General features: G+C 48.8%; 1 protein-coding gene across 1 annotated transcript in view; it reads right to left on the bottom strand.

The window, feature by feature from the left end:
• Limk1 (LIM domain kinase 1) overlaps positions 1–2,139 on the bottom strand; it is a 33,909-nt gene extending 31,770 nt beyond the window's left edge. The window contains exons 1-2 of the mRNA NM_031727.2: positions 1,902–2,139; positions 232–328 (exon numbers count right to left, since the gene is read on the bottom strand). Coding sequence (NP_113915.2) covers positions 232–328; positions 1,902–1,956 — 152 coding nt within the window. The 5' untranslated portion in view covers positions 1,957–2,139. The remainder of the gene's footprint in view (positions 1–231; positions 329–1,901) is intronic.
• Positions 2,140–12,989: the final 10,850 nt, after the last annotated feature.

The raw sequence follows: 12,989 nt of genomic DNA, 5'->3' as shown, positions 1-12,989 counted from the left end.
GCACACGTCACCCCTCAACATAACGATGACAGCAACCTCAGATATATACATGCGTGCATATATGCAAACACGCACATATACACCCCCTGAACAAGCTCCTTATTGTGAGAAATGAAAACGGAGGCCAGCGACCCATTGCAGATAACAGGCAAGGACAGCAATGGGAGAAACATCTGGGTCACAGGCAGGCTTTGCTGAGGCACCACCTACCCTCCAGCCAGCCCGTCTTACCTGAAGCAATCCGCATGCCAGTCAGCATTCAGGGCCTGGAGGTACTGGCCGTCATAGATACTCTGGCTACAGCTCGCACACACAGGCAACTCGCTTCCTGCAAAGGACGGAGACCAAGTCAGGAGCTATTCTTAAGAGTGAAGTCTGCCAGTGGTCTAGCCTGCTCTGCTCACACACTGAGACTTTCTACACAGGGTGAGTATTCACTCTGCCAAGCAAGAAGATAAAAGATAATATGTCTTAGAGTCCTGCTTGGACATGAAGTCACCAAGCCTATCCGAGCCCATCTGGAACACATAGAGGAGAACAGAGGTGTTCCCTTCAACGGCAGCCAAGTATAAAAAGGGTGAAAAATAAAACAGAATTTAGCAACAAGGTGGAGAACGGCACTCTGGTGACAGTTTTTCTGCTTGCTTGCCCGCAGTGTGGAAAGGAGCAGTGGGCTGGCAGAGCTCAGCTGGTCCATCTTAGGCTAAAGTAGCAAGGTCACCAACTACAACGTGATAGCCCTCGTTGAACCGTGATGAGGGGTCAGGGCTGCAATGCCAGGCCCTCTGACAGTTCCTTAAGGCAGCCACTACACATGCTTAGTCATCCCCAGGACCTTGCACCCCTAGAGCTGGTGGGCCCTGCAAAATTCCCTTGGCCTGCTCCTCTCTAGTCTATAGACTAGGAGACCTCAGCCCCAGAGAGGGGACCTCTCTTTATCACACACAGCCAGGTTCCAAAGCCTCTGCTTTCTCTTCTTCAAGTATCCAAGCATGCAAAGTGGTGTGTTGTTAAGTACAGGGTGGGCCTGTGCCCCACACAGGGTTTCAGGGATGTGGGAGAGTGGGAGACAACGCAGGAGCGGTCAGATCCTGCCTTTGACCAGACGAACCTATTGTGGGGGCTTTGAAAAAGAAACCTAGGGGAGATCCCAGTCTTTGATTCAGGCTGAAGGAATCCTAGAGGCCTTTGAACCCCAACTGTAGTGCGGCTCTAGACCTGCGGCCTCTCAGTGAGGGAGACGAGGCTGAAAGAGGCTAGGACTCTAGCCAAGACTGCTTAAATACTAGGATTGGTGCAGGGAAAAGGGGGAGGTCACGGTATGATGGTAGTTAATGGTGGTGTACCGCTGCAGTATTCGGTCACCGAATCCAGGATGCATAGCTCTCTTGTGCCCCACCGCCCCCGCCACTAGTTCCCCAATTCACTTAGTCCGGAAACTGCACAGATGGGGAAACTGAGTCCCTGGATGTTAGTGACTGGTTCAAGGTCAGAAAGCCCCATAAACGTGGGTCTGCATCTCAGATCCAAGGTTGCTGCAGTTTAGTTCTGCTGGGTCAGGCTTTATCAAAGGGCGCCCCCCCACCCCCCATCCCTGGTCGCCGGTGGAGATCGAGACCTGGGGGACAGAGAACTAAGGACTAAGGTAGGTGCTGGATGAACAGTAACCTGGGAGATGGGTAAGAGCGAATAGGATATGAGAGGAGGGGATTCCTCCATACTCGATAGAGTCGTTCATCCCGGGGCCGAGGAAGAGAGAAAGAGGGTGGGAGGGTGACAGAGAACGGCCTGCGGGCTTCGGAAGGGCAGGCGCGTCCCTAGGAGGCAGGGGCGCGGCCTCGCCTCTGCGGGCGCCCCTCAGATACTCCCGACCCCCGACCCCGACCCCCAGCCTGGCGCACCTTCCTCTCCCATACGTTCTTCCCTCCAGGTGCAACAAAGTAGCGTCAACCTCATGCACTCGGCGGGGGGCGGGGACCGCCGGCAACCGGCGGGGCACTGGAGAGCTGGGGCCGGGCCCGCGAGCTCGCCCGCCGCCGGCCCGAGAAGGCGGGAGGCGGGGAGCGCGGGGCCGGAGCCGAGCGCTCCGCTCCGGCTTCGGCGATGATGCTCCGCTGCACTCCCACACCAGGCTTGAAGAACACCGGCTCCGCGTTGCCGCTGCTACAGAAGCGCGGAGGGGCGGGCCGGGGCGGGCCTGCGAGCTGCGGCAGGGGCGGGGCGCGCGCGCGACGCGGCCGGCTGGAACTGCCCCTGCGCGGCTCCGCCCCCACAGCAGTAGCCTCGCCCCTCAGAGACAGACCGGCCCTCTGCCGGGTGACAAGAGGTCTGGGGGCTCTGCCTGTAGGAACTGTCATTGGGTGGCTCCGCCCCTCATGGAGATAACCACGCCCATTAAGCGACAATCCCGCCCCGGAGCGGTAACCACGACTTCTCAGCTGCAGCCACGCCCTCTTCAGGCCACTTTAGGGGACTGCCAGCTGCGGCATTGACAGAATTGTCCCCGCTTGGAACCGCACCGCCGCGAAAGAAGCCACGCCCCCTTAATAACAGCCACGCCCTCGGGGGGGTATTCGGCTGGGTCTGCGAACAGCGGAAAGGGTGGGTCTTGCGTGGCGCTGAAGGCCGAAGCTGCCTCTGCGTGGCTCCTCCTCTTCGGCGGAAGCCATGCGGGTCTACGAAGGCAGTTTCGCCCGCGGTCGCACAGCTGGGCCGGCGGAGCCTGCCAGGCCACGCCCACAGAAAACCCGCCCCTAACTCCGCCCCTTCCTCCCCTCCTCTACCTTTCATTCATCATCAGCTCTACTTAGGCGCCGGGCGGCTGGTTTGTGAGCTCCAAAGGAGCTGCCCAGCGGTCATCTCTGAAGAAGACGACCACAATCCTCCCGGAGCCTCTCTGGTTCAATGCAGACCTTGAGGTCGCTGGTGGTCAGGGTGGGCGTGAGGGGAGAGTGGGGAGTCAGCTGGGTAGGAAGCAGGATACAAAAAGGATAGAAATGTATTATACAGCTTAGTCTTTAAGAGTGCTTGCCTAGCATGCTAGAAGCCTGGGCTTCTATCTTCAGCCCCACATAAAAACAGCACAGGGTGCACATAAATCCCAGCATTCATCCTAGCACTCTGGATGTGGAGGTGGAAAGAACAGAAGTCCAAAACCAAAAATTAAAACACAGAACAAGGAAACTATGGACTTGAGGACAAAAGGGCCCCTTATCCCAGATTCTAATTGAAATTCTTTCATCAGCCGAGAATCAAGAATTCCAACACAATCAAGACCATTTGCTTAAGGGCTTTCTCTCCCGGGGTTGGGGATTTAGCTCAGTGGTAGAGCACTTGCCTAGGAAGCACAAGGCCCTGGGTTCGGTCCCCAGCCCCCAAAAAAAGAACCAAAAAAAAAAAAAAAGGCTTTCTCTCCCGATTGTAATCGGCAATTTCATAGGCTCCTCTCCTCTTTACAATAAAAGAACACGTTCTAAGCCCCTTGTACAGTCTTAATACGACCTGATATTACTTTGTCAGATTAAAATTGCATCCAAGGCACCCCCAGAACCAGCCTATAATTTCACGTATTAAAAAGAGAAGTCTGGAAGGACTCAGTGGCTCAGGTCTTTTTGATTCTAGTACTGGAGAGGCAGAGGCAGGTAAATATGAATTGGAGGCCAGCCTAGGGAGTTCCAGGAAAGCCCAGGGCTACATAGAGACCTATCTCGAAACAAAACAACAGACGAATCAGAAGCAGTGTGGTGAATGAGGTATCCCCAACATTTCAGACTTAGAGGATCAACATTTCCAGGGTAACGTCAGCTACACAGCAAGTTTGAGGTCAACCTGGCCTATATGAAACTATGTCTTATGAAATACAAATAAATGGGAGAAAATGATATTTTTCTTAGCAACTTTTTGATATGTCATGAGAGCCATCCAACTATTACATATGCCTATTGCCAACGCCCCTCAAGAAAGCCCTTGTAAGGGGTTGGGGATTTAGCTCAGTGGTAGAGCGCTTGCCTAGGAAGCACAAGGCCCTGGGTTCGGTCCCCAGCTCCGAAAAAAAGAACCAAAAAAAAAAAAAAACCATCTGAAGAAAGCCCTTGTAAGTCTTACTTCACCTGAGCCTCTCTCTTTCCCTCAACCCTTGTCTTAGTTGGTATTATTTTTGCTGAAGTGAAGCACCATGACCAAAAACAAATTAGGAAGGGTTTATTCGGTTTACACATCCACATCACTGTTCATATTGGAAGAAGTCAGGGTAGGAACTCAAGCAGGGTAGGAACCTGGAGACAGGAGCTGATGCAGAAGCCAATGACTGCTGCTTACTGGCATACTGAGTCTGCTTTCTTATAGAAGCCAGGATTGCCAACCCAGGGAAGGCACCACCTACAATGGGCTGGGCCCTCCCCCAACAATCACTAATTAAGAAAATGTCCTGGGCTGGAGAGATGGCTCAGGGGTTAAAAGCACCGACTGCTCTTCCTGAGGTCCTGAGTTCAAATCCCAGCAACCACATGGTGGTTCACAGCCATCTGTAATGAGATCTGATGCCCTCTCCTGGTGTCTGAAGACAGCTACAGTGTACTCATATACAATAAATAAAATCTTAAAAATAAAAAAAAAAAAAAAAGAAAATGTCCTACAGGCTTGCCTACAGGCCAACTTAATGGAGGCATTTTCTCAATTGGGGTTCCTTCCTCTCAGATGACTCTAGCCTGTGTCAAACTGAGTAAAACTAGCTAGTATAACTCATGGTTAAAACAGGCTAAAACTGTCTCTTAATGAACTGTGGTTCTTCCCTGAGGAGCTCATAATTGTGTACTTGGGTGTGCTTTCTTCCTTCCCTGAGCATCTTTCTAAGTTTTTAAATTTTATTTTAAACTTTAAGTCTTATGTTATTTGTTGTGAGTCTGGAGAGATGGCTAAGCAGTTAAGAACACTGGCTGCTCTCAGAGGTCTTGAGTTCAATTCCCAGCGACCACATGGTGGCTCACAACCATCTGTAATGGGATCTGATGCCCTCTTCTGGTGTGTCTGAAGACGGATCACTCATATACATAAAAATTAATAAATATAAAATTTAAAAAACTATTAGATGCATTTTTATTTAGCGTGTGTGTGCACGTGTGTGTGTGCACGTGTGTGTGTGCACGTGTGTGTGTGTGTGTGTGTGTGTGTCACAGTCATGGAGATTAGAGGACAACTTGCAGAGTTACTCTGTCCTTTTTCTACATGAGTCCTGGGGATTGAACTCAGGTTTTCAGGCCTGGCATTAAGTGGACACCTTTGCCTCCTGAACCATTTTTCATCAACCCCTTTTTTTTTTCCTTTCTTCTGGTGTGTGTGGGTGTGCGCGAGTGTGTGAGCACACACACATGCCAGTGTATGCACCTGGAGGTCGGAGGATAACTACTACAGGTCTTGGGGATCGAACTTAGGTTGTCAGTCTTGGAGGCAAGCCTCTTTACCCACTTTGTCAACTCGTTGGCCCTTTATTTTGATTTTGTTAAACTCCGACAATGTTTCACACTGCTTTGAACTGAATTTTTTTTTTATGCACCAAAGCCACAGATCCCAGTTTTGTCTGACTGGAGATCTCTGAAAAGGATGTCTCTGTCCTCCACCTGTGAGTGTAGAGCTGTGTTTTTGCCTCACCACCCTGAAAGTGGCACCCATATAACACTGACCCTCCCAAGCTATGCAGGTTTGAATATTCAGGAGCTGGGAGAGGGGCAACCTCTCCTAAGCTGTCACAGGGTGCTGAGAGCCAGCCCCAAGTTAGCCACAGTTCAGGGGAAAACACCTGAAGAGAGTTTTGCTGAATCAAGTGACCAAAGATATTAGACTATTTGAACCAGTACTGGAAAGTCAGAGAGCATCCTGCATAGGTGTGGAAATTTTAGACTGCTGGACTTAGGCAGGGACAACCCTATCGCCTAGTGACGTGTCCTAAGGAGGCACTGAGGGTCTAAGAGGCTGTACAGCAACCTTAGACAGGGGCTGGTACAGAAATGGCTCTGTCAGTAAAGTGTTTGCTGAACTAGCACAAGGACCAGATTTGGTTGGGCTTTTTTTTTTTTTTTATTTTGGTGCTGAGGATCGAACCCAGGGCCTTGCGCTTGCTAGGCAAGCACTCTACCATTGAGCTAAATCCCCAGCCCCCAAGGTTGGGCTTTTTTTTTGTACCTGAGGCTTGCTGGCCAGCCAGTTTAGCTGAATTGGTGAACTCCAGGTTCAGTGAGAAGCTCTACCTCAAAAACAAACAAGCAAACAAACAAGGTGGAGAGTAGTTGAAAAAGACACCTGATATCAACCTCTTACCTCTGTGTGTGTGCAAGCGTGTTCACACATGTGTATACACACACACAAACATATTCACACATACACACACTCATACACATGTACACACATACACTCAAACACATACACACATTCATACACAAACATACACACATATAACACACTCATACACTCACACATATATAACACACTCACACATTCACAAACACACTCACACATACACACATGCACACACACATACACACACACACCATACTCATACACTCACAAACACATACTCACACATACACACATGCACACACACATACACAGACACACACTCACACACATACATACACAACACGCTCATACGCGCGCACACACACACACACACACACACACACACACACACACACACACACACAGAGGCCTTTGATTTGGTATTAGATCCCACAGTCAGGAGTGATAGCTTAGTGACTTGCTATTAGGGCTAGAGTTCGGTTCCCAGCACCCAATTTGTGTGACTCCCAACATCCTGTAACTCCAGTCTCAGGGGATCTGACATCTTCTTTTGGTCTCCGTGGGCACTTTCATGGACATACCCATATGTACAGACACACAGAAATACATATAACAACAACAACAACAAAATCATGTCTGTCTTGGTTAGGGTTTTTTTTTTTTTTTTTTTTTTCTTTTTTTCGGAGCTGGGGACTGAACCCAGGGCCTTGCGGTTGCTAGGCAAGCGCTCTACCACTGAGCTAAATCCCCAACCCCGGTTAGGGTTTTGTTGCTGTGAAAAGACACCATGACCACAGCAACTCTTAGAAAGGCAAACATTTCGTTGGGGCTGGCTTACATTCAGAGGTTCAGTCCATTACCATCATGGCAGGAAGCATGGTGGCATGCAGGCAGACATGGTGCTGGAGAGGCAGCTGAGAGCTCTACATCAGAACTGGCAAGCAGTAGGAAGAGTAGTAAGTGAGCCGCTAGGCCTGGCTTCAGCTTCTGAGGCCTCAAAGCCCAATCCCTAGTGACTTCCTTCAACAAAGCCACGCCCACTCCTCAAGGCCACACCTCCTAATCATGCCACTCCCTCTTGGCACCTATGGGGGCCATTTTCATTCAAACCGCCACAGTGTCCTAGCAGTAAACAAGAGGTGCACTTTTGGTTTGGTAGCAACTTGTGTAATTAAAAAATATTATTTGCTATAAGATATTTATCGACTCTTGTATATATGTATGCACAGCGCGTTTCAGTGGAGGTCCTCCACAGCGTGCCTGTGGAGGTCGAAGGAGAACTTTATGGTCAGATCCTGCCTTCCATCTTTACAGGGGTTCTCGAACTGAACTGAGGTTGTCGGACCCACAATCAATCATAGACACTGAGCCAAGCTTCTAATTCCTCACAGGGGAGTCCAGGCAAGCACTCTATGACTCTTTGTATCTCGAGACGGGGCATTAGCCAAGTAGCTCAAGTTGGCTTTGGAGTTATAATCCTCCTGTTTTTTGTTTTGTTTTTGTTTTGTTTTGTTTTACTTAAATCTGTGTGAGAGTGCAGGATCCCCTGGAACTGGAGTTACAGACAGTTGTAAGCTGCCAGGTGGGTGCTGGGAATTGAACCTGGGGCCTCTGGAAGAGCGGTCAGGGCTCTTAACCACTGAATTCTTATCTCTCCAGTCCCCACGATCCTCCTTCTGGGATCATAGATCACTCCCTCAGCCCTCTCACCTCTGACCATAAAGTTGATTTGATTGAGACAGGCAGGGTCTCATGTAGCCCAGGCTGGCCTCAAACTTGATACATAACTGAAGATCATATTGATCTTCTTTTTTTTTTTTTTTGGGTTTTTTTTTTTTTATTTATTATATATGAGTACACTGTAGCTGCCTTCAGACACACCAGAAGAGGGCATCAGATATCGTTACAGATGGTTGTGAGCCACCATGTGGTTGCTGGGATTTGAACTCAGGACCTCTGGAAGAGCAGTCAGTGCTCTTAACCACTGAGCCATCTCTCCAGCCCCATATTGATCTTCTGATTGGCCTTTCTCTACCTTTTTTTTTTTTTTTTTTTTTTTTGGTTCTTTTTTTTGGAGTTGGGGACCGAAACCAGGGCCTTGCGCTTCCTAGGCAAGCGCTCTACCACTGAGCTAAATCCCCAACCCCTGGCCTTTCTCTACCTTCTGAGCACCACAATTACAGGTATGGGCCACCTGTAAATCTTTGCCCGTCCCTGTCTGATTTGGTTATTAGGGCAGCGGTAGCTTTTTCAAATGGGTTTAGAGACATTCTATTTTAATTTTTTTTCCTTTTTGGAGGAGGCTCAGGAGTATGGGTGTTAAGGCTTTAGACGTTTGGCAGAGTTCTCCACTGAAGCCATCTGCTCCTGGTCTTTTCTTTGTTGGATTTTTTTCTAAGGCTGATTCAAATCCTTACTCATCTTTGATCTGTTCAGATTGTCTGTGATCCTTAGTAGGTTGGGTGTTTGTAGAAATGTACTTATGTTATCTAGTTTACCCCCATTTGTTGGCCTACAGTTTTTCTTCTTCCTTACAACAATGTTCTTCATTTTCCTCTGCTGACCGTGACGGGGATGTAATTAAGGGCCTTAGAGATGCTCAGTGTATTGGTTAGTTTTTAGTCACCATGGCAGGATACCTTCCGGGAGCATAAGTAGAGGAGGATTTCCTTTGGCTCATGGCTGGTGGGGATACAGTTCGTCATGATGGGGAAGGCATGGTGGCTGGTGCAGCCTCATTCATGGTGGCTGGAAAATCGGGAAGCTGGTCACATGATGGCAATGGACAGAAAGCAAACATGAGACCGGAAACAGGCCCAGGGTAGAGCCCCCAAGGCCATCCTCTAACGCCGTACGCCTACTAGGTAAGACCCAACTTCTCAAAGGTTCCATAACTTCCTAAAGCAATGCTACCAGCTGGGACCAGGTATTCAAACACGTGAACCTGTGTTCACATTCAAACCATGACCGTAAGCAAATGCTCTACCACTGGACTACATCTCCAGCCCCTCATGGAGGGATTCTAGCCTGGTGTTCTACTGTTGAGCCAAGCTTCTAATTCCTCACTGGGGAGTCTAGGCAAGCATTCTACCAGTGAGCGCTAGCTTAGCTCTTTGTATCTTGAAACAGGACCTTAACAATGTATGTTGGCCTTGAAGTTATGATTCTCTCTCCATCCATCCATCCATCCATCCATCCATCCATCCATCCATCTATCTACCTACCTATCTCTCATTGATATTTTGCTTGTATGTAAATCTGTGTGACTGTATAGGATCACTTGGACCTGGAGTTATAGACAGTTGCAAGCTGCCATGTGGATGCCAGGAATTGAACCTGGTTCCTTTGGAAGAACAGTCATTGCTATTTTTTTTTTTTCCGGAGCTGGGGACCGAACCCAGGGCCTTGCACTTGCTACGCAAGCGCTCTACCACTGAGCTAAACCCCCAACCCCACAGTCATTGCTTTTAAGCACGGAGACATCTCTCCAGCCCCTCCTTGCGATCCTCCTGTTTTATCCTTCTGAGTTCTGGGATCACAGACATGCACTACCACCCTTGGCTTCTATTTTGGAAGGATTCTTTTGGCCTGTGGGTGGAATGCAAGTCGAGGAAGAGCCTGGGCAGAAGTAGTGCGTTATTCCGGCAGCTTAGGCAAGATGATGCTGGTGGATCAGGGCACAGCCCTGTAGGTGTTGCAAACTGTGCACCCTGGATAGAGCCTGGTTCGCGTGCTGCGGAACTTCTGGTGATCTAGCTGTGGAGAATGAGAGGACTGAGTCAGAGACGGCCTCAGGGTTGCAAGTCGAAGCTTCTGAAAGAGAGGGGCTGTCAGGACCCCAAATGGAAAAGGTGGGGAGGGGGAGTGGCTTGGCAGGACAGGGGAATTCATGTTAACATGCTACTTAGGTGTAATGTAAAATTTCCTCTGGAGATGAGAGCACATATCTCTTTAACCAAGAGAGGGCACTGGTGACAGCCCCTAGAGACGAACTCTCCCAGATCCAGTTAGTGAAGCAATGTGTCTATCCGGGTGGCTTATAGAAGCATGGATAAGGAGGTCGCTTGCAAAAGCAGAGGTGACTCTGGCAGCTGCACCACTGAAAGCCTGCGGGAATCACGGAGGTCCTTGTGCTCCCAGACAAGCCCTGGAGAACCAGGAATGTTAAATGCACCAGGTTGTTTGTTCAAAGGAAGGAATGCATCATCTGTTACTCAGCCACGAGGCTGGTTGATAGCCTGGTGACCTTTGCACTTTCTGTGTGGTGGAGACCACGCTGGATCCTTGTGGTTCTCCCCACACTTGTGGAGCGTTGGCCAGTACAGTCCAGGAGGGTAGTGGGAGCAGAGATGGTGAACAGAGGGTTCAGAAGCCCTGTGAGTACGTGAGGTGAATGACCACACTGGGACTGCTTGTCAGGAATCAGACCGACTTTACTTAGGATGGTTAAAGGCTTATAAAGTTATGGGGGGCGAGGGGGAGGCTGGAGAGACTACGCCTCATGGTAAAAACCAGAAGCTTACCTCTATGGCCAAGGGTTGACAGTGGCAGTAATCTAGGGATAGGAACATAGATGTTTAGGTGATTTGATAGGAGTATCATATATCTATTTACCAAACAGTTTTTAAGTCGGCTTATAGATAGTATCAAGCATAAACTGCTTCCCGCATAGTGGGCTTTACATTCAAATTAAGCGGTTGGTTGTACCCGTAACAGTTATGCCACTGCTACACCAGTAGTCATACCTCGCCTGGCCTCTTCGCAGTATAGCATAGGAGGTCTCTAACCAAGGGGGTCTGTTACTAACAGTTCATCCTGGGAACCCATACAACATGTCTAGCACTAGGAAAGTCAGCCAGCAGGGAGATTCTAGCCCGTTTCAGGCTGACTTTCTATGAGCCAAAGTATGTAATGGCTTCAGTAACCAATAGCAGTAGCGGTAGTCTTTATGGTTTGTGGGGCCTCTAGGGGACTCATTGGCTATAACTTGTAGGGAAGTAACCCATCGTTAGTTACTAGTACTAACTAGTAATTATTAGTGTACTTACAAATGACTAGTGGCTGTAGTGACCAAATTCCTGACACGAGGTGACTTAAGGAAGAAGGGTTTCCTTTGGATCACAGTAGGAGAGGGTGTGTGAGAGTCAGCAAAAGGATCGCAGAGGGAATGTATGGCTGAAACTTCTCATCCTTTGGTGGACCAGGAAACAGGGTGTGGGGCCAGGCTATATAACCAGCTCCCCAGTGACCCAATTCCGCCAGCAATATGCTCCCTGTAGAAGGTTCTACAGCCCTCTGAATAACATCACGCGTGTTCAAACATATGAGCTATGGAGACATTTCCCACTGGGATCATAACCCTCAGGGAGTACTTGTCCTTTGCTTTAAACATTTTATTGCATATATTTAGAGAGAGAGAGAGACAGAGAGAGAGAGAGAGAGAGAGAGAGAGAGAGAGAGAGAGTGTGTGTGTGTGTGTGTGTGTGGCACATGACATGATGTTGCCCACAGTGGGCATGTGTATGAAGGTCAGAGGACAACTTGTGGGAGTCAATCCTCTCCTTCCACAATGTGGGTCACCAGGTCACCAGGCTTGGTGGTAAGTGCTTTTACCCTTTGAGCCATTATGCCAGAGCAAGTTGGCTCTTAAAACTGGCATTGGCAATCCCTGAGCTTGATCGAGAGACCCTGCTTCAGTGAGTAAGGTTGAAGAGTAACCAAGGATAATTAATTCTGGACCCCTTCTCTCACACATACACCCCTAAATTAAATTACTTTTTAGAAATCTTACCCAACTCAAGCAGTTCAGACGTTCAGATGCAGGGTATCCTAACTTCATTTCTGTGACAAAAAGCAATCTAGGGAACAAAAGGTTTATTTTTAGCTCACAGGTTATAGTCCCTTATTGTGGGGAAGTCAAGGCAGCAGTGACTTGAAGCAGCTGGTCACACCACATCCACAGTTAAAGAGCAGAGAGAAATGAGTGACTAGCTGCTTATTAGTGCTCAGTTTGCGCTCTCTATTTTTATAGTCCAGGATCCCCTTGCCTAGAGAATGGTGCTGCCCACAGTGGGCTAGGTCTTTTCATATCAATTCAGTCTAGACAATCTATATGCCTATAGACCACCTGATCTAGATGAATTCTTCGTTAAGGCTCCTTCTCCTGGTGATTCTACACTGTGCCAAGATGATAATTAAAACTATAATGCAGAGTACGTCTTACCATAGTTTCCTGTATTGGCTATCGTTGACACCATCATCTACCAGCGGACTCAAGGATTTTCCCTTCTCATGTGTTAAAGTCAGACCTGATGGGTATCTTTTATCACTTCTAACTTGCTTTCTCTTACTGTGCACTGATTCCTCTGACAGGTTCCAAGTTTTTAGATTCTGATAAGAGCTCTTCAGCACAGACTGAACTAATTCTCCTTCCTTTCAATCCCCTCAGCTGTAAGAAACAGCAAGGCGACACCTCCATCTCACGCTTCCCCCTTTCCTCACATTTCTTGCCAAACCCGAGGCTAATGCAGAGGACGACACCCACCTGCCTCTCTCCTGTTGTAATTCCTCCCTTATATGGGTGCCTTCTTTCGGAAAGAACAGCTGAGACCCAGTCTCGTGTCTCATCTCCCACAGCAATGGCCACACTATGGATGCCTTCCGTCCCATCCCATATGTGCCACTGCTCAAAACTGCAA

The sequence above is a fragment of the Rattus norvegicus genome, chromosome 12 (genome assembly GCF_036323735.1).
Source record: "Rattus norvegicus strain BN/NHsdMcwi chromosome 12, GRCr8, whole genome shotgun sequence".
NCBI lineage: Eukaryota > Metazoa > Chordata > Mammalia > Rodentia > Muridae > Rattus > Rattus norvegicus.
Note: the sequence above shows the minus strand (reverse complement) of the source record. Positions and strands in the feature narration are given on the sequence as shown.